Here is a 22176-nt window from a genome sequence, read left to right as displayed (position 1 = left end):
TCACAGTTGCCATTTTAGTCCACTTGGTTAACTTCATCCATTTTTTCTGTTAACGAGAAGGCCAATTCGATCATTTTGTATGTAATTCTTTTAACTAAAAGGGCAATTCAGCCATTTAAAATGACCGAATTGGCCTTCTCGTTAACAAAAAAAATTGATGAAGTTAACCCAATGGACTAAAATGGCAACTGTGAAAACTTTTTTGGACCCACAGGTTAAAAATGAAACCTTTGGACTAAACTGGCAAAATGGCACAAACCACAGGGACTAAAATGGCATTTAACTCAATATATTAAAGTTATTTGAAGTTTTGTAAGAATATATAGATAAATTTATCAAATTGATTAATTTAGTATATTTCTCTAGATTAATTAACTATATCAAACTAATAACTCATATATAAAATATGTTCTTTCAAACAAACCTAACTTTTGGTGAACAAATTTTGATAAGTGTAGAATAAAATATAGGATATATCAAACTAATAACTCATGTATAAAATATGTTCTTTCAAACAAACCTAACTTTTGGTGAAGATAAGTGTAGAATAAAATATAGGATAAATTTTTGATATTGTAGGATATATATAGGATATATTTGAATGTGTAGAATAAATTTATAAATGTATAGAATAAAACGTTTTTGCCTAATTAAAAAGATGAGTTATAATTTATTAAAGTGTTTTACCATTATACATTATGTTGTTTCTCTTCTTAACTAAAGTTTGTTCTCAAAACATCATTCCTTTATATATTACACATATATTTTATGTGTCCAGCTATGATATATCATAGAGTTAGAATCGAATTCAATTTTTACTTGGTTGCTGAGCAAAAACCTAAGCAATTAAATTATGTCATAAAACTTATATCTAATCCCAAACCTTGGATAATTCCATTATGGAAAGATAACTGATTATACACGTATATTGTTTCACTAAAAAGATAGATCGAGTGGTACACAAATTTAAATATATTACAATGTTGTGTTAACATAGTAGAAGATGGCCACTAGAAATTTAGAGGTCTAGGTATGATGGAGTTAATGGTTTAAACACATTCATTCCCTTGGTCTCGACCAAGTCCAAATGCTTTTCAAGAAGATGCATATAAACTATCCAATCCCCATTCTTTCTTGTACTTGGCATAGGCATTACATATCCTGTTTGCCCACCCCATGGGAAATGATATGACCCAAACTGTGGCTTACCCCATCCAAAGTCGATACTATCAACCGGAAAACGTTGCCCTGAAGACACCACTATGGCTTCACCATCATTCTCGTCCATTTTGACATATATCTTTGCAACTGCTGGCTCAGGTCGGTGCAACTCAACCCAATCAATAAGTCCCAGAAAATGTTCCTCAGTCATTGCAGGACACACAAACTCATGGACCATATCAGCTACTCGACTAAGAGGCATCTCCTTAAGCTCACTCGAACTTGCCTCACCATAAGGTATAGAAAGTACATTTCCAAAGTAGTTTTGCATTGAACATGGCATGGTACTAGACAAAGAGAGTTTGTCAAAGTTGACCTTATCTAGCCTTTCTCTCCCATTTACCACAACGCCCATTTTGCATGTGTTGAGCCCATCTTCACACTCTGCCATTATCTTCCAAAGAAATGCAGTAAATGATACAAGCTTGCTTCTTTTTGGGTTTCCATTGAAGCTTGATTTTGATTGAAGGAGACTGATATCTTTGGCTTCCATGTAGTATATTCGGCTGATGAGGGGATTGATAGGCGAAAAGGACCGCGGTGGAGGGAGAGATGATAAGGGTAGGAACAACTTGTCGTAGAAGGTGTTCATGATGGGTGGGTGTCTAGGGATAAGCATGGAACGCCTGAAAGATGGAAGACTGGATATTGGTTTGGATTGAGCAATTTCAGCCCATGCAGTCAAGAATATGTTTATCGAGTATGCATCGGCTACTCGGTGATCAAATGAGCATCCAATTACCAAACCTCCACACCTTAGCTCGGTGACCTATTTTGGGACAAGGATAAAACATTTGAAATGAAATCAGAATGCATTAATGAATGGTAGAAAAACAACAGTGAGTATCAGTTCTAAATAAATCGTAAGCTTCAATTCTTTCTCTCTTTTTAAAGGCGTAAACTTCTCTCTTTCCAACTATTTAAATAAAACAATATTATTTTAAAAGGTGCTTTATCTCATTTTACACAATACGAATATGTACATAATGCATTTACAAGTTCATATGTGTGCTCAAGTGTGTAAAGAGTTTAACATAGTTCATTTACCTTATTTTTCAAGGTGTGTACAAGAAACATGTGCACGTATACGAATATAAATATTTTCGCCCTTAAAAACTCATGCACGCGCACGCGTTGATTTCCTCATGGCATCGTTTATTATTATTATTATTTTAAAAAAAAGTAGATCATAAACGCAGGCATTTATTATCTATGATTTTAGCTATGATTTTAGTATGGCCTTTAATTTGCGTATGACATTACTATATTTTTTTAACTTTAAAAAATCAACATGTGTTATGTCATTACCAATGTCTAATTTTTTCGTTGTATCACATGCGCATTACAAAAACATGGGATGCGTGATAACAGATATCCAAGAATGTTGATGTGGTCCTCTTATTTATAAGATAATTAATTTACAGAAAAAAAATAGTTTTTTGAAGGGTAAATTACAGTTTTTGTCCTTTATGTTTGTATCAAATTACAATGGATAACCTTTAACTTTAATAACTACAGTCAAAGTCCTTTATTTGAAAAACTCGTTACACCGTAGGTCCTTTAGCACTAACCAGGTTAAAATTTTGAGTCAAATCTAATTACATAAGGGTAGTCTGGTCATTTCCTATTTTATTTAAATGGTATTTAATAAATAAAACCAAAAAATAACATGTATATAAATAATGCTGCTTGTTTCATTCTCTTTTTCTCTTTCTAAAATAAAACCAGTCAACCACTGCCCAAGTCCACCACTGCCACCGCCTAAGACATGACCACCACCATCATCGGAGCTACTCCACCGTCACTCTCTCTCTCTCTCTAAACTCATAACACCACCACTGCCAATCTCTCTTTCTCTCTAAACTCATAACACCACAACCGCCTCGTCCACCACTCTCTCTTTCTCCTAAACTCATAACACCACTTTATTAGTAATTAGGCATGGTGGATACAGACAAGCATACAAAATTGGATACAGTCTCATTGTGGCCACTAAAACAATGATAATAACAAAATTTTCCACATTACTTTTTACAAATTATCTTTTTCCACATTAAACAACAAATAATTAACTATCTAAAAACAGAGTGTATAAGATTTTCAAACAAATCACTTAAGAGAGTTAACCATTGACAGAAAACCACCCACTGTCACCAAACTAACAACCATCACCACCATCTAAGGGTCGAAACATACCTGCTCATCGGATCTGTTCTGGAACCGCCACCATTGCTAGGGTTTAGACCCTTCTATTGTTATCGTTACCGATGTTGAGACCCAAATCAACAAGATCTCCGACCAAAACAGAAGCCCACTCCTTCCGCCGTCACCGCCGTTCCTTCCGCCATCGTCCCGCTCGTCTTCGCCATACCACCATAGCGGTGTGCGATGAAGAACAGATCTCCAGCCACAAAAACGAACTCTAAACGACGAGAAGGGGTGGCATGCGATGAAGAACTATATCTCCGGCGGAATAGGGTTGTGCGATGAAGATGGAGGTGCGGCGGAATAAGGCTGTGCTATGAAGATGAAGGTGAAACTTGGGGGTTTTCTGAAGTTTCAGATACAGAGTTTGAAGAGGGATGATTATTATATTTATATGTAATTTTTTATTGTTGTAAATTATTTTTATCTTTTTGTTAAATATATTTTAGATAAACGAGTGAAATTACTGATTTACCCTCATGTGTAAGGAACATGTGCTAACTTAACTTAAAATTTTAACCTAGTTAGTATTAAAGGACCTACGGTGTAACGAGTTTTTTAAATAAAGGACTGTGACTGTAATTATTGAAGTTAAAGGTTATCCATTGTAATCCAATACAAACATAAAGGACGAAAACTGTAATTTTTCCTTTTTTGAATTATATAATTGTTTTTATACTTTTTTTTTAACGGCAAATTTGGATCACTGACGGATCACTGGAGTATCATCGTGCCACCATCAGAACCACCCGATCATATCCATCTCCACTAGGCAATAATGTTTATACACCAATTAAGAAGGAAACCCAATAAATCTGGGAAAAACCTCTTTGTGGGAATCAAACTCATGACCTAATGGTCATAAACCTTATCCCACCACCAAGATACCAAGAGACTATAATACCATCGGTATAATTGTTTTTATACTATTAATGAAAAAGTTATGATACAATTTACTGTAGTGTATTAATTTTTATTTACAAATAGGTAATCTTATAATACGACATGACACTTGAAAGTATATAAACACGTGTCAGTTGTCACTGCATATAGTCTACTTGTCCTTAGCATTAATTAAAAGTCCGAACAAAAGAGACGAAAGAACTTTAGCATTTAGGGAGGGCGGGGCACAATCGGTAAAGGGTATCGGGGAGGGGAAATCCCGAATCGGGGGGTGGCGCCATTGCTTCGGTGAACAAGAGAGAGGGAGAGAATTGGGTGGCGGCTCACCGAAGGAGAGAGGGGAAAGGTGGTGGGGCCAGCCCACTTTCAACCAATCAATGCTTTCCTTTTTTTTTTTTTTTTTTTTTTTTTTTTAAAAAACCCAATTCACCTAATAGGGGAGTGGCGCCATCAAATGGGGGTGTTAGGGGAGTTTAAGAGGGGAGTTGACGTGGCACACGGGGATTGGTTTGACGTAAGAGAGGGGACTCACCTATTAGGTGAGCACCCCCTTCACCCTTATTGCAAAGTTATATTGTCCGAGTCCTTTTCATATTTATGAAATATCAATATCAATTAGTTTTTTTTTCTTTTCAGGGTTCATGAAATATCAAATCATGAAAATAATAAGTCATAGTTCATTTAGTACCTTTTTAACTAATTGAAGAAAACTAGAATTAAGTTTGGTCTTTTGAATATAAAGTTAAAATGTTAGGATTTAATCAATGATTCCGGTGGTTATTTTTATTTCATTCAAAACCTCATAGTAATATTATTACCCCGAGATCTATGGACATAGTTTTTAAAAGGCTTAGTTTTGCTATTCAAAAAAGGGTAGCGGCGCATCTTATTGCCCGTTTACCAACTATCTCGATGTAAATTCATAATTCTTTTTTTTATAATGATAAAAAAAAGAACCTCATTAAAGTTATTAACTAATAACAAATCCTTCGCTCGGCATAATATTTTTTTTGTATATTCACTGAGAACTAACTAATTAATGAACTGATATGTGATATTCATAAATATATACCTGAACAACAAGAACACCTTGTTTTTTAAGTGGAACAAGCTTTCTCTCTACAGATTCATCAGGGTGGTGGAGATCAATGTTCTTAAGCTCCATATCAGCATGTGCATGAATAAAATCCACACCACGGTTGTTACAAAGCAGCTCGGGTTCACCGAGGTTGTTTTGGACAACTTCACCCGCCAGCGGGTAAAACTGCGCTAGCGCTTGTGCCAGTGATTTCTTCACTACCGCCACGCTCTCATCAAGTGGAAGAGAGTTCTTGTAGCAAAAGAAAACCCCGACATCGAGTGGTGGAAGGAGTAGGTCTAGGTTAGACATTGGTAGCCAGTGGTCCTGGACGGGCAACGCGGCGGCGATGATGTCTCGCTTCTTTACACTAACTGAGAAAGTTGTTCCACACGAACCCATTGTTTGAGCTTGTGCGCTACAAGTGAAAAAAAATTGACACTTACAACAAGTGGTTTGGTCTTTGGAACCAAAGGTTTGTTTAGAAAAAGTGTTTGATTATTTGAAAGTTGATTAGGAATTATGTGTGGGAAAGTAGAGAGAAAAGGGGAGATTTATATAGGAAAATGGGTGTGTTATTGTGTTAAAGAATTACTATAAATCATGGGGAAAAAGTTGGTTGAAGCTGCCTTTTAAAAATGTTTTTTTAACATTTTTCTTCATTTCACCAACCACCTTTAGCCTAGTTTTTCTACTAGATGGTAAATGGATAGATAGATTAACATAATTTTATTAAGGGTTAGTTATATACTAAAATTGTCAACTTACTATTATGAAAACAAATCGAATTTTTCTCACCAATGTTTGTGTGAGTTAAAATACTAAGTAAAAATTAAGTTTTAATATTGTTTTACAAAGTTAATTTTTTTTGTTTCAACTATATATATAAAAACATGTACAATGGGTGGTTTTTATGACAAGGTCGACAAAGGTTGATCGAGGGAGGGTGTGGTTCGTAGCCACGAGTTGTCCATAGGTGGTGGTGGAGGAGGGGGTTGCAAACTTCCATGGGGAGGGTAGACTTTTGGGTGGTTGTGATTTCGTGTGTTGTTGATACTCTAAAACAAGTTAAGGTTTAATAATGTTTAATTATTATGAGCTTTTTACGTAACAATATTATTATTTGAATTTTTTTCCGTTATAACATCTTTCAATTATACGAAAAAAGCTAATAAAAAAGATAATTATGTTTCATAGTTATTTTGGCTCTTATAATAATTATAAACATTTATGAAGAATTTAGAAGAGGGTACAGTGTGTTACAACCAATGAAAATAAAAATTAGTAATTTTAATTGACAGCTCTCATGGCTCTAATTTAGTACCTCTACCCTTTAACCTTCAGTCGAGCCGAGGGTCTCACTGGAAGCAGCCTCTCTATTCCTACGGGGTAGAGGTAAGGCTGTCTACATCTTACCCTCCTCAGACCCTACCTTAGCTTTGCTATTGATGGGATTTACTGAGTATGATGATGATGATGACAACCCTTTACCTTCAGTGTAGTGAAATCTATATGATCCAACAAACAAAACTCCAAAAGATTTTATGTTCATATCATGTCTCTTTTTAAATGTGAATGTATTAGATTTATTTAATGTGTACGTGTATGAGCCTTTCTGGTTAAAAATATAATAACATATGTAAATTTCAATAACGGACCTTCGCATTTCTAGATTTGTATCATATGGTTTAATTAAGTAAAACTTAACTTTATTATAAAAATAAAATGGACAGATGTAATGAAACCAAATTATTGCATCATCGATTGACCTTTGGTCATGAATTAGGTCAACTGCACAGGTTAAAAGGAACCACCAAATTTACATGGCACTCACTATACATAACCAACCCACCAATATACTTTTTAGTTTACTTTTATGCATATATTATAGTTTTCCAAATAAAAATCTCAAAATTTCTGTGACTTCTCAAAGTATTGTTTTCTTTTCAAATTATAGACCTGACTTTGTGCATTTGTGCCGAACCTACACAAGTACACAAAAATTCACCGCACCTTTTGGTGTTTTGTGTACTAGTGCAGTAGTGCTAATTGCATTTTTTCAACCAAGTTGAGTTTCTATAGTAAGTGATATCATCGATCAAGATTTGTCAACCAAATGGAGTTTCTAAAATCACTGATATCATCTCAATTAGAATAGTGGGTGTGGGGAGGTTCATCCCCATAAGGATGGGCCGTCACGTAGGCGTAACATCACCCACCATCCCATGGAGGATGGGCCTCCTTGCTTTTTGAGGGGGGTGGAAGATGAGGCTACCCCACATAATTTTTTATTGTTTAATTTATTTTATTTCTTTAACTTTTATTGTTTATTTTTTATTGTTTAACGTTTTTATTTGTCTAACTTTATAAAAATAATTCAAAATTTAAATAAAAATAAGACATAAAGGAAGATAATAAAATCCACTACATAACATAAATAAAAATTACATAACCTAAAAAAAATTACACTACCTAAAATTAATTAAAAAAAGACAACATTTAAAAATTTATAAAAATTACACTACTTGTCTTCGTCTTCGTCTTCGTCTTCGTCACCGTCCCCGTCGTTCGCGTTGTTCCATATATGTTCTACCAAATCCTGTTGAAGGTTTGCATGCATGTAGTCGTTGGTTAGCGTGCACGAGTTTAAATCCTGTTGCGTCAGATCTACCGGGAAAGTATTCCCGTAAGATGCATTCTCATCATACTCACAGATCGCCCGACCTTCGTCTTCAATAATCGTGTTATGGAGCAAAATGCAAGCGTACATACAAAGGCACAATCTTTTCGGTGTGAACGCACGTGCCGGTTGTTGAATGATGGCCCATTTTTTTTGTAAAACACCAAAACAAAGTTCGATGTCTTTTCTTGCAGCTTCTTGACGCTTAGCGAATTTTTTCCTTTTTTCGTCCTCTAGAAATGGAATAGTCTTGACAATTGTAGACCAAGACGGATATATTCCGTCAGCAAGATAATACCCACGTCTATACTCAACCCCAGAAACTGTAAAACGGGTGTCCGGACCGGTTCCATTAACGACATCGCTAAAGATCGCCGATTGGTATAGCACGTTGAGGTCGTTGAGTGAACCAGGGAGACCAAAGAAAGAATGCCAGATCCACAAATCTTGTGACGCCACGGCCTCAAGTATTAAGGTTGGATGGCCGTGATCACCTCGCGTGTATTGGCCTAGCCACGCATTCGGGCAGTTATGCCACGCCCAATGCATACAATCAATGCTACCAAGCATTCCTGGGAACTTGTGCCGTGCTTCATGAGTTTGGTACAACTGTTGAACATTATACGCGTTTGGTTTCCGCAAATATTGTTTCCTATACAGTTTCACAACATTATGGCAAAACCGATACAAACATTCCCGCGTAGTTCTTGCCGACATCTGTAAGTACTCGTCCAAAGCGTCGGCCACTGTCCCGTACGCCAGTTGGCGAATGGCCGCAATACACTTTTTTAACGTGTTGAACCCTTCATAATTCCGAGCATCGGGTCGTTGCGTGAAAAACGGGTCTAGCCCCGCCAAATCATCAGCAATCCGTTTGTATAACCAGCGACTCATTCGGAACCTTCGTCTGAAAATGTTCGCATTGTAAAGGGGTACATCCGAAAAATAATCGTTCACCAATTTCTCATGCGCTCCTGTCGTAAAAAATATATAAATACGAGGAAATAAGGAATAAGGATAATAAAATTTATTAATGACAAACCTTGGCGGTCTCTGTTAATTTGTATTCGTCTGGTAATAACGCTTTCAGACGAGACGTCTTCCTCTTCCTCTTCCTCCTCCATAAGAATCTGCGCCGCCTTTACCACAGCGTTTGCGAAAAACATCTCCTCTTCGTCCGAAGAAGACGAGGACTACCAAGAATTAGATGTCATTGTGGATGAAAAGATATTTTTTTATAAAAGAATGGTATAAAAATGAGAGTGTTTTGGGTTGAAAGTGAGGAGAAAATGGTGAAAAATGGTATAAAATGAGATGGTTTTATAGAAAAAGGGAATTTTTTTTTATTAAATGTTATAGCCGTTCAACGGCTATATTTTCAAAAACAAGGCCCGTCGAGATCGTCTAGAGGGAGCCGGAAAGGACGGGACAGGGCGAGGGGGCGGTGTGGGGGACCGGCGCCGGGCCTCGCTGGGCCTAAGCCGGCCCCCATACCGCTTGGTCTTACGGGTTTCATTTGCTTTGGTTAGTTTAGGGTTACATAATAGTTATACTACTTTATTAGTTTTTTTAAAGCATTCACATCTGATCCTTCATAATTATGTGAGTGTATCCTGTATAGAGTGATTGTTAGTCATTATGAGTGAAGGAGAAAGAAAATGTTTTTGTTCATGATTAAATTTAGAGAAAACACTATTAATCTTTCTATAACTTTTTAATATTTTTGAAGTGATTGTGATTGAAAGAGAGATAAAAAAAATAATGATAAAAGTATAAAAAAATAATATTTAGTTAAAAAGTAGAGAGAAAAAGTAGTGATTTTTTGTATAATTATATAGATTAAGATGAAAAATCAATTGCGAATACACTTAATCGTTATAATTATATACTATTAATTTCAAACATGTTAGTGTATATGTGGTTTGTACCACATGTTTATTAGTTTGTTTATGTTGTATTGGGTTGTACCATATGCTTAATTTGTAGTATTTATTTTGGGTATTAACTTTGGGTTTTTTTTTTATTTGGCTTCAAAACTATCAATTTGAAACATGTTAGTGTATATGTGGTTTGTACCACATGTTTATTAGTTTGTTTATGTTGTATAGGGTTGTACCATGTGCTTAATTTATGGTATTTGTTTTGAGTATTAACTTTATTTACATCAAATCACATTAAATAATAAAAAAAATTAGAAATCACTAATAAAAAAGAACTATCTTTATTCTTCATTATTTTTAAAATATTTAACTAACATAATTCTAAACTTGTACTCATAAAGCCCCTTTAAGAGTGTTATGTGACAAGTGACGAAACACGTTATAAAGGGGCTTTATGGGGCATTATATCACAAGAGAGTGTAGTCATAAAGCACCCACCTCATCATTACTCAATTATTAATTTTGCAATTTTTTATAATTAATTTCAAAAACCACTTCATTAAATTAAAAAGCATTACACTAAAATTAAAAAACATTATAATAGAATAAAATAAAAAACTCAAAGATTATATTTTTTTCGATTCGCTCCTTTTGTTGTAACGCTATCTTCAACGTTTTTCCGGTTAGGTGGTCGTGCGGTTTCGAGTAGAATTCAAAGTCTTGAGCCCATTGTCTATCCCGCATAATCTCGGTCACTTCTCAATTCTCTTCCATACGTTTAGTACGTAGTTAAATATACATACCAAACTTGTTATATTTGAGCCACAACTCACTTACTATGTGGATAATGTTCCCTAGGTAACACGATTTTGAGGCATGCTCACACATGGCCTTAGAGGCAGAACAACATGATTAGAGGCATGCTCAAACATTGCCTTAGAGGGAGAACCAAGAGGAGTCAACAGAAGTTGCTCACACATGACCATAGAAAATTGTTAGATTTTTATGTATAAAATCAGAGTATCTTCTAAGAAAAAATGATTTAGACCATTGATGTGTGTTAATTAGTAGTTAGTTTTAGTAACTTTTAACACGACTAGAGGAGTTAACTTAAAAACTTTTAAATACCTTTATGTAGTTTTAAATTTACAAGAAACGATTATTACTTAGACTAGATACACACAATAATCAAGTGTACCTATCGTTTGTGGTAAAGTTTATGTAAGAACCAATGATCAAATCCAAAGAACACGACTTTAACTACTCAACTTTAAATTACCGACTAGTTAGTTAGTTTTTTTTTTTTTTTTTTGTCAATTTAATATTAAAACCAGAAAATAAAAGCAAATAATAGAGAATTAGTAGAGAATATCAAGAGCACGAAGAGTGCCGCTCTGAGTTCTCGACTCCACTTGGGATGAATTATAGTTAGAATATTGGCAAAATGATGTGGTGGTTTTAAGAAAAAGACCCTATTAAGTCTTTCCATTAAATTTACAGACTATGAATTTGTGGTTAAAATAGAATTATAGCTGATTTAAAGTTAATTCATTGCCTTTGCTTAGAAGAAGACTTCTTTTAAAGACAAATCAACTTAGTATGGGTTTAATACATCCAATTACTCTTCTTCTTATTTTTCTTCCATAACACTATATTTTGCGATCCTTCTTCTTATTCTTCTTCCATAATACTATATTTTGCGATCCTTAATGATAGTCCCTACTTATGGGTTCCATCCTTCAAAGATATGTTATGGTGCTCCGTACAGGTGCTAATGACACTTGAGATTAATTGATTGAGGTAATTGATCTTTATTTAATGGGTGGCGTTATAATAATAAAACATATATAAAGACATATAGATTTTAACATGGGTTCACCAACTCTTGGCCCGCACCAAATTTAACATATACAACGTGCTAGACAAGTGGCATAACCAAGTTTTGGCTTGTCATTAAAGCATAGCATATAGACCGTGTAGGCCAATAATGATATCCTTGATAAGTGAGGGTGGATCACAAGATGTGTTTCCACAAATAAGCTAACCACTACCAAAATGAGACCCACTACTAGTTTATGGGTTGTCACACACCATAGGTGTACTAATCGGCTTCACACCACTAAGTTTATTAAGAACACCCACAAGATCAAAGACCAAAACCGGATCACAAGCCTCATTCAAGAAGAAGAATGGTAGAAAGAATTATCAGGGACATAACACACCACTTTGCTTAAGTTAAACATTTAATTCATACTAAGTTTCATCTACAACTCAAGCAGCACAGATAGTTTAGCCAAGAATGGCCATAGTAACTTCTTCACAAATAATGATCATAGGAAAAACCATGGTGAATCAAGTGTAAGAATCAAACAATTAAATGAAGGTTGTTCATTACAAGTCTCTCTCTCTCTCTCTCTCTCTCTCTCTCTCTCTCTTAAACTAAGCTATTAAGTGTTTTCTTGGAGTGATCACAAACTCCTAGTGAACTCTCAAATGTGATTAGAGTGTCGTGGTCCGGTCAAAGATAATATTTATATACCCAGATTACCCTTAACTATGCATTAGTGGTAGTAAGGGGTCGATCCACGAAGAGTTTGTGGATTGTGTATGGACTTGATCGATTATGAAGGTTTTGTCATGATTATGAAACTTGCTATTTGGATTAATTATTTTGTTTGTTTTGAAAAGGTGTCGAAATGAACCGACGTATTTGATATTAACTACAAAACTATGATTACTTGGAATTAGACGAAAACTTGATTACTTGACTTAGAACAATAATATAGAACAAAGTTCACACCCGGTTCGATAATCGCAAGACCTAGGGATCCTACACGTTTTAACTTGATTCAGTTGAATTTGATTATTAACGCATTTAATGTCACGTGGCTTAGGTGCCAAAGTTATCAATGTTACAAGAACGGACTGAAGTGCACTTCTCTACCAAGAACATATAAATCCTATTCTATGATGAGGCATGATTACGCATATTCATTTCACGAAGTTAATTTTCATAACTCATTCAACAATTCATAAACTCAATACAAACGTAAGACAATTATAATAAACTTCAAATATTCGAACGCAAGTTCTCACAAAATAAATTAAATATAAAATGTTGAAACACTAGAATTCTTACAAAAATCTACACCTGGGTGAAACCCGAGAGATTAGCCGCTCATGGATGATGGAATGTGATCACCGGATGAGGAGCACATGAACTTGGACATAATCTTAAATCTTGGAAATGATGATGGATGATGGTTAGGGTTTTGGGTTTGATGGTGATAGTGGATTGGATGGAGAGATGATGATGATGGTGATGGTGGATTAGGGTTAGGATTGTAGTGGTTGATGATGGTGGATAATTGTTGATAATTGGAGATGAAGGAATAGGTGTATGATGGGTCCAAGAACAATAGAATATTTTCAAAATTCATAACTCCTAGTATAAACCCCAAAAGATTGGTCCAAACCAGGTCAAACTAGCCAAAATGTGAAATTCAGCGTCAACAAAAACCAGCATGCGTCGCCGACGGCCAAGGAGCGCGTCGACAGCGTGATGTCCTAAGCTGGTTTTCTGTCGACGCGCTATTCTACTAGATATGGGATTCATTTGGTGACGGAGTGCGTCGGCGACGCGATGTGCAATCCCAGTTTCTCATTTTGTTCATATCTTGCACCTGGTTGATCCCAAATGCTTCCTGATGCTCCGTAAAGCTTCCAATTAGCTCCTTAAACACTGTCAGACTTGCAAAACACAATTCCAATCAAAGTAGGCTATTCAAAGTTCAAATTCATGTAAAACATATACTTTAAAGCGATAAAGCAACGGCTTTTCAACCACCCATCAGTGTGAAAAATGAGAGCGGAATGACTGGAATGGGATGAGGAAAATGGGCAACCAAGGACTCTGTTTATAGGCTGGCAGAGTAAAGGGGCGCACGACCGTGCATGGTTTGGCATGGTCATGCTTCATATTTTCCCCTACAGTTGGTTGCCCTTCTCGTCCTTTCCCGTCCTTTCTGTTGCATTTCATTATAGGCACGGTCGTACCTAGGTTATGCACGGTCATGCATGGGCAAGTGTTCAGACAAGGCTTGAAAAGATATCAGTCTTGTCGGGTCTCGAAGCTTCTACTCCTTGTCTTATTCATGCACGAGTGTGTCAAAGTGTTGCATTGTTGTGCCTCCTCATCCATAGACTTATGTTACCAAACTTGGATGGAATTGTGTTGTTGGGTTGCTTTGCACGGTCGTACCCATAGCCTAGCATGGTTGTGCTTTTCTAGCACTTAGCTGATTTTCTTGGAATCTTGGATTTTTGCCTCGTGTTTCGCTTCTTTTTATCCACAAACCTTACAATTCTATAATTACCAAATAGGAACGATTTAGGTAGTATTTTCAACTATAAAGTCATAAAGAGTAACTTAAATGGGGGTAATTATGCACTAAAAATATGTATAACTGATGCCACATCAACCATTTAATTCTAGATGGTAAAGATTGTAGAGAAGAGAACCTTATTATAACTCGCGATAAATAAGTTTCAGTTCCACTACTAAACGCAAATCAGGTATAGTTGGTGAACTACCATTAAAGAGGAGGCTTAATTGCATAGTAATAGGTCTAATATGAGGATTTTTTATTGCAAGTTCAAACTAACATCACACTATATTGGGTCTAAGATGAGGATTATATGGTGTAAATTCAAACTCACATCACATGGTGTTGGGTCTAAGATGAGGATTGTTTGGCACAAATGAAGTCTCACATCAAAAAAATTCTTTTGTATATATAAGCTTGATAACACGCTTCTTCTGTCACTAATTGATTATAAGGTGGTAAGGGATTATCTATCTCTACTTCGATAGCGTCATAAGTTTCAGTGGATCCTAATGGATGCTCGAGTTCCATGGGTTCATATTCTTCACCTTCATCATCTGGAATGTTAGGGTAGTGATGATTTGAGGGCATTCAGAACGTGATCCTGATTTCTACATAGTTTTTCAAGGTCTATGCATAGTAACGACATCTTTGCCAACAACTAAGGTGATAAATTATGGTGGTGACGCTGGCCTCTCTACTTGATTCTACTAAGTTGAATGCTCTAATGGTTCTTTTTCTTGTTTCAGCACATGTTGATTTCTGAATCTATAGCCTGTGAAAAGGTCATCCCACATTTGTTGAGTTAGTCTATGTTGAGGTGTGTTATGCATAGAAGTACCACTGCTAAATATCACGATTGGATCTTGCTCAATGCCTTGATATTGCATTCCATGTCCCGAATCACCACTCAAGTTATAATGGTAGTCTTGATCGTGGCCTCTTTACTTGATTCCAGTTAGCTAAATTCTTTGATGGTTCTTCTTCTTGTTTCATGACATGTTGATTTCCAAATCCATAGCCTGTGAAAAGGCCATCCCACATTTGTTGAGTTGGGTTATGTTAAGCTGTGTTATGAATAGCAAAGCTAAGGTACGATCTGAGGAGGGTAGGATGTAGATAGCCTTACCTCTTCCCCGTAGGAATAGAGAGGCTGCTTCCAGTGAGATCCCCGGCTCAATAGTAGTTTTGCATCAAGCCTTTGACATAAGGCACATAACACTCAACAATTGAGACACTGGTGCACGTACCCCCTTGTCTTTTGGCTATCAAAACTGTAGTTGCCTCCACGTTGTTAAGCTACTACAGCTCCGTCCACGTTGCATTATTGACTGGAAGACGAAGACATTACAGTTCGTAATGTATAACTTTTCTAAATTTGCACATTTAGTCCCTGAACTTACATGTTGCACAATGACAATTCTAGTCCCCTAACTTTTCACAAGTTAAATCCCGATCGAGTTTGGACACGTGTCGAGAAGTTAGGTCAGTTGAAAATACAAAGAGTCACACGTAACTTACTGGTTGATAAGGGTTTTCATCAAATTGAAGATGTTCATTAGGCTGAGACATTTAGGCCAGTTGTTAAACACCTACTATTCGATTAACTTTATTAGTGGCTTTCTTTAAAAGGTGGGGTATTGGGAACAACCTCCCGACTTTGTAGTGATCTCTCAAAGAATGTATATGGCACAACCCCCGACTTTGTTTACAAGACTCATCTGCGTCATTTTTGCCTACTTAAAAGGACCATTTATGGTCTTAAGCAGGCTCCAAGGGCTTGGTTATCAAAGCTTATAGTACTCTCATTACTTTGGCTTTACATTTCTCATTTTCCTTGTTTGTTAACCACAATCGAAGTTACTTCTAATTCATATCATTTTCCACAGCGGGACTCGAAACCTCGACGTTATTGGAAGGGACACCATTTTACACATCTTAATTCCGCTAGACCAAAATCACTTTGATGTTTCTTGCTTTCTAAACCTGCTGATTTTCTAGTTATGAATTATGATAACACATTATGCTAATTGAACCAGTAAGTTGACTCTTCTTTTCGCTGAATCCATCTACTCTTGTGATCAAACACAACTTGGGTTCCCCTTTTCTATTAAACAAATAGAAAAAAATTAACTCGGCCATATTATTTCAGTATACTCCAAAGAGAGTCATGCACAATGATTTCATAATTCACATCGTTTCAAATTGTAAAATATGCGTGCATGCAACTTTCGATTTTCATTATGGTAGCATAAAACTAGCAAAAAGAGAAAGAAAAAATTCATAATTAATTGTGAATTGTCAAATCCAATTGAACTAAATTAGCTAGCAAGTTTCTTTATCAAGAAAAGAAAAGATCCAATTGTAACTTTGAAGTTTCATGAGGCATCCATAATTGCATCTAAACTTCCATAAAACCCTCAAGAAAAGGTTTCATATAAAATATATCAATCATCTTCTATAGATAATCATTCTTACCTGTCTCAATATTTATGTCATATAGCATAGCCCCTTTCATTATAGCACGAGGGCCAAGTAATACGCTTGCGATGGCCAGCAACTTAAAACTCAACGTATACGGATCAATAGTATTAATGCAAATGACATCAAAGCCGAACTTGAACTCAACCTATCATCGTCGAAAAATATTCGTACAGGCAACCTCAGGGGCTTAGAATCTTTACGACACTTGTCCTCTTCCTGGCCTCGTACTTCTAGATACACGAAAATTTTGTTGTTAGATTTATTTTGGTAGCAGTTGTGAGTGTATTCTTTTAATATTCTGTTTGGTTGGATGTTTTGCAACACTTATATCAAGTCATGCTATTTCAGTATTATATTCCTGTTAACGTCAAACCCAACTAGTAGCAAGTTAGTTGAAACATCGTCAAAGTTGGTGATGAAGATAAAGACTTGTTTACAAGTCATGAAACTAACATGTGTCAAGACTACAAAGTCTCATGTGAACAAATTATTGGTTGTGACAATAGAGTGACATTGTAGTGTTAAAGACGATATTAAAAACGAGACAAATTTACAAGTCATCACTGACCGACTAATTCTTCAAAAATCCATCTATGAAGGCATGTTTCGACACAAATCATAATTACAAGAACTAGGTCATTTGACCGCGCGTTGCGGCGATACATTACCGCAAGAATTGGACTGGTGTCGGTTTGGTTTGGTTCGCTACAATACCGGTATGATACATGTACTTCGTATAGAACTCAGTAGACTGAAAACGACAAAAATGAACATGGGTACCGAGACCAATGTTCAAACGATATTGATTGATTCAGATCGTCACAGTATTGATATCATTATTCATATATCATTGCAGACAAAGTTGTATAAACCGGTACAAATGTTGTTCGTTTGGTTTCTTATGGTATAATAACGATATGGTGCCAGTTTATCAAAAGTAAAACAATAAAAAAAATTAATAGCGGTATCGATACAAATGTTGTTCAATTGATTCGGTACGTTTTGGTACGTTAGCGGCACATTATCTATTTAAAAAAAAAAAAAACTTTATCACAATATCGGAAAAAATAAACACAGATTATTAGAAAAAAAATCAAAATAAATGATAAATAATAATTTTTTTAAAAGTACTTCAAAATAATAATTACCATTCATTGTCGCTTTCGGTTCCGTCTGGTACACCTCCAGCACAATATCCATTTTCAATGAAAGTTATACTGCAATGTTAAAAAAACATGATTGCGCATTTTTTTCTAAACTAATAAACGCAAGTTATTAGAAAAGTTAAACTAAATGATTGAATAAAATAGTATTTAAAAATAAATAAATACTTGAAAATAAAATTTAAAAAAATCAACATTTTAAAATAAAATATTGAAACACCATTCATGAACACTTTCAATTGATATGTATAATATATGGATGCAAACAAACCGAGTGATACATAAATCATAAATCATATTGTCTTCACATCAAACCATAATTAACATTACAATTATTGACATTTTATATACTCGTCATGCTTTAACTAAAATGTAATTTGGTGGATATAGTTTTAAATGCTAATGTGGGATAGCTCATTTGGTAGAGGCATTTGTCTCTTAAAAGGGAGGTCTCGTGTTCAAACCTGAGTAAAGGAAGTATTTAAAAATTATTGATGTGTAACATTTGCCGTTAAAAAAAAAGGATACAATTTTAAATCGGCTAGTTAGGTTTAATTTCAAAAAGGTTTAGGGGAACATAACTCACGAACATGGTCTCCATCTAAAGAATTTAGTGGGAAGTTTAAAAGAACAACCATTAGCAGGATTTAAATTTTAACTTAAAGAGTCTATTTGATTACTTTAACAGAGGACGGCTTTAGTGGTCGAGCTTGAACGAAAATTTGGTAGGGCCGGACTCTCAAAATCCAAATTGATGGGATCGGACCCTTAAAAATCCATACACTAAAAATAATTCAGAAGCTTTTGGTATAATTAACACTACGAGTATAATTACTTTACATATAATCACTCTAAAGTAATTATTACCTATATAACTACTATAGATATAATAGAGTGATCAAGCTTGTGTTTGTAAGACTTGTTAAACACTTTCTAGGGTTTCATTTATTACATTCTACAGAGAGAAATTGTGGGGAATTGCATATAAACACCCATCATAATTCAAGCTTGATTTTATTTAGATGTGTTTTTTTATTGTATGTTTTGATTCACTACACCGTGTTCCTTGGATTCCGCACTCCGAACACGTTAAGCGAATGAATTGTATAGTACTCGATCCTTATAGTAAATCTGATCCAACTCAAACATATCCAAAAGTAATTATATAATTATTCTAAAGTATTCAAACATATATTTACAAAAATGTTGCCGTGCTTTATTTGAGTTTTCTTCACTTCGTACCATTTGTACTATGATAAATTTATTTGTATTTGCTCTTTATTCTCTCTCTTTCTCCCCTATATATATATATATATATATATATATATATATATATATATATATAGGCTAATTATAATGAGAAAACTCACCCCAGTTAAGAAAACTCAGTAAACCCTGTTGTGTGGCTAGGATTTAGCCACATCACCATATGTATAAAGATGCAACCAAGGGCAACTTTGTCATTTACTCATTTTTGTCTGAATATGTATCAGAGAGAGAGAGACGATGCCTGCTTTGCTTGTTCTCCTCTCCCACATTTAATGTGATGTGTACTTTGTACTATGACAACTTTTTGTTTATTTTATGTATGTAACTTTTTGTTTATTTTCTCCTCTCCCACATTTGATTTTCTCCAAACAGAGAGTGGATGAGAGTGAACACCCAGAAACACCATTCACAAAAAATTTGCATTAAGCATGGTTGACTTGAATATCCAACCACCACGGAGTGTTGCCGGTGGTACGGCGTCATTCAATGAAGATCCAGAAGCTTCTTTAACGGGTTCACCCTTAAATGTTATCCCACATAATATTTTACCTAATTTTGCACTTAATGAAGATGCATTGGCTGAGAGCAGAGTTGTTGAAGATCCGAAACCTATTTCTACAGAGTTTCCAGGTGAGTCATACATTTTTTATTTAGTTTTATGAAATGTACAATTTTTCAGTTGTAGCGAGAACATTATCATTATAGATCACATAGATTTTTACTTTTTTTTCGTAAGTGTTTGATATTTACCTTTTTCTGACATTTGTGTGTTATTCAGCAATTGAAGGTTTTCAACGAAAACGTGGACGATTCTGCTGAGCCCAGATGCATACGAGCACATGAGCATATTACCTTTTTGACGTTTAGATTTTTATGGGATCTTTTTGACTTTTTTTTGTTTTTTTTTCTATGGAGACTCAGATCTGCATCCAAACGGCATCAACGATGATGACGATGGTGTTCAGAATTGTACTTTTACAGAGTTGATATCCACAGATCAGTTTTATCTGGAAGTATGTATTTTTTTTAGGTATTATGACACCCCAGTTATAATGCTTGTAGTTTGTTATTAGAATTCTTTTCTTTGGTGGTAGAGGGGAAAAACCCACAGATGATATTGTGGTTTGTTTGGTAGCAAACGTGTTAAACTTGTATTAACAATATTATTTTTTTATTCTGACCCAATTTTTTTTATGAAATAAGTTTTTATACTTTTTAGAAGGTAACAATATGTGAGGTTACACTTGCATTAACAATACCATTTTTTTGTATTCTGACACAAATTGTTTTTTATGAAATAAGTTTTTATATTTTTTGAAAGGTAAATATATTCAAGGTTACACTTTTTGGTCATATTTAAAAAATGTACCAGCATATTAGGTTGTTTGTTTCTTGTTTTGAAATGGGTTTGGATCCAGTTTTGTTGCAAACTAGGTTTGGTTCCAGTTTTGAAATGGGTTTGGATCCAATTTTGTTCTAAAATTTATTTCGACATTTGCATACGTTCGTGTATGCTTCTTTGTATTGTTATAATCCACTATGTTGTGTTTGATTAATCAAGTTTTATACATGAATTTGATTCAAGATAGTTCATTTCTTTGTGTGCCTTTCACTCTGGTCAATATTGGTTCAAGATGGTAGTCCCCACACTATGGCTTAATGATAAGGAGGCTGGAATCTCTAGTGGAGATTTCGGGTACCACCCGCTTACTTTAGGACATGTGGTTGGTTACTCCCCCATTTTGACCGTAGGAGTTGGTGGTGGCGCACACCGTCTCTAAGATGGTAAAAGTCTTGGAAATGGAAGTATATTTTATTTTACGAGATAATGTCAACATTGCAACTTAACACTACACAATAAATGGCCGTTTAAAAAGAATATTAAACATGTATAGAAACAAAACTATGGATTTATGATGATGTTTTATATTAGGGCAAACGCTTTCATTTTAAAGATTTGTTCAAAAGCATCCTAATGGTTTTTCTTGCAGGACCACTTTAGTTATTTTATCAGTGTAAATTTACGTTTTAGAGTAAATGGTAGGATGCATAAAAAGATATTACCTTTTTCTTGAATTAGTTTATGAACTTGTGCATGTATGAAGGTGATTTCTTGATTTTCTTTATAGGTATATCTTTCGTGGAGGTTGGATGATGTATGAAGATGCCAGATTTGAGATGTGGAGTTCGTCAAACCAAAAAAGGTAATAATAAGAACGTTGATGACAACGCAACACCTCTTTTAGCCCTAACTCCTTGAAGCGGGACCCGATGAGGCAAAGTTCAGGCACCAAAATCACCTACCGCCAGCCCAGTGGTCCGCGGGCATTTGTATCCAATGCCAAGACCCGTTGGCAGAGGTCGAGTTGGTCGACGAACAAATGTAACAATCGAAGAAAAAATGCATGTTACATTTTTTCGTGTTACATAAATAATGTGTGTTACTGGGTATAAAGTGCATTGTTACACTTTTTTAGATTATTGTAAAAATAAAGTGTGTTGTTACATTTTTTTTTTTTTGTGTTAGAAACGTAACAATCATGGCAAAAATGGCTGTTACTTTTTTTGTGTTACAGAAATAATGTACGTTACTGAAAATAGAGTGCATTGTTACAGTTTTTTAGATTATTGTAAAAATAAAGTGTGTTGTTATTTTTTTCCAGATTATTGTAAAAATAAAGTGCCTCTTACAGAAACAAAGATGTGTTACATTTTTTTTGTTACAAAAAAGTGGTTGTTACATATGTGACATAAAATTTATTACGTTTATATGTAACATTTGTTACAGAAATAAAGTGCGTTATTACAAATGTGGCGTAAATTTAGGTAACAATTTTTGTGTTAGTTACATCTAAATATAAAAAAGAAACAAAACATCTGATGTATATAAAAAACGAAAAAAGGAGAA

General features: G+C 34.9%; 2 protein-coding genes and 2 long non-coding RNA genes across 4 annotated transcripts; 1 reads left to right on the top strand and 3 right to left on the bottom strand.

Annotated features, from left to right (window-relative positions):
• Positions 1-872: 872 nt before the first annotated feature.
• LOC110940715 (shikimate O-hydroxycinnamoyltransferase) lies at positions 873-5944 on the bottom strand. The gene is made up of 2 exons (XM_022182274.2): positions 5402-5944; positions 873-1990 (listed from the first exon to the last, which is right to left on the bottom strand). The coding sequence occupies exons 1-2, from the start codon at positions 5807-5809 to the stop codon at positions 1019-1021; spliced, it is 1380 nt and encodes a 459-aa protein (XP_022037966.1). The 5' UTR covers positions 5810-5944; the 3' UTR covers positions 873-1018.
• Positions 2894-4088, bottom strand: LOC118492465. Its single transcript, XR_004893883.1, has 2 exons — positions 3418-4088; positions 2894-3127 (listed from the first exon to the last, which is right to left on the bottom strand). It is a non-coding gene; the product is annotated as an uncharacterized LOC118492465 (long non-coding RNA).
• Positions 5945-7928: 1984 nt separating the features above from the next.
• Positions 7929-9253, bottom strand: LOC110943278. Its single transcript, XM_022185026.1, has 3 exons — positions 9130-9253; positions 8390-9061; positions 7929-8137 (listed from the first exon to the last, which is right to left on the bottom strand). Exons 1-3 carry the CDS (start codon positions 9251-9253, stop codon positions 7929-7931), a joined length of 1005 nt encoding a protein of 334 aa, XP_022040718.1.
• A 10318-nt stretch (positions 9254-19571) lies between these two features.
• LOC118492464 lies at positions 19572-21721 on the top strand. The gene is made up of 3 exons (XR_004893882.1): positions 19572-19898; positions 20047-20298; positions 21398-21721. It is a non-coding gene; the product is annotated as an uncharacterized LOC118492464 (long non-coding RNA).
• Positions 21722-22176: the final 455 nt, after the last annotated feature.

The sequence above is a fragment of the Helianthus annuus genome, chromosome 5 (genome assembly GCF_002127325.2).
Source record: "Helianthus annuus cultivar XRQ/B chromosome 5, HanXRQr2.0-SUNRISE, whole genome shotgun sequence".
NCBI classification, from domain to species: Eukaryota; Viridiplantae; Streptophyta; class Magnoliopsida; order Asterales; family Asteraceae; genus Helianthus; species Helianthus annuus.
Note: the sequence above shows the minus strand (reverse complement) of the source record. Positions and strands in the feature narration are given on the sequence as shown.

What these genes read in the sequence shown, in the direction of transcription:
- LOC110940715 (XM_022182274.2), bottom strand. Translation starts at nt 5,809, where the DNA reads ATGGGTTCGTGTGGAACAACTTTCTCAGTTAGTGTAAAGAAGCGAGAC. An exon ending in AAGGTGTTCTTGTTGTTCAG is followed by an intron (nt 1,991 to 5,401) that starts GTATATATTTAT and finishes GTCCCAAAATAG; the next exon opens with GTCACCGAGCTAAGGTGTGG.
- LOC110943278 (XM_022185026.1), bottom strand. Translation starts at nt 9,253, where the DNA reads ATGTTTTTCGCAAACGCTGTGGTAAAGGCGGCGCAGATTCTTATGGAG. An exon ending in AATTAACAGAGACCGCCAAG is followed by an intron (nt 9,062 to 9,129) that starts GTTTGTCATTAA and finishes TTTTTACGACAG; the next exon opens with GAGCGCATGAGAAATTGGTG. An exon ending in TTCTGGGGTTGAGTATAGAC is followed by an intron (nt 8,138 to 8,389) that starts GTGGGTATTATC and finishes CGATTATTGAAG; the next exon opens with ACGAAGGTCGGGCGATCTGT.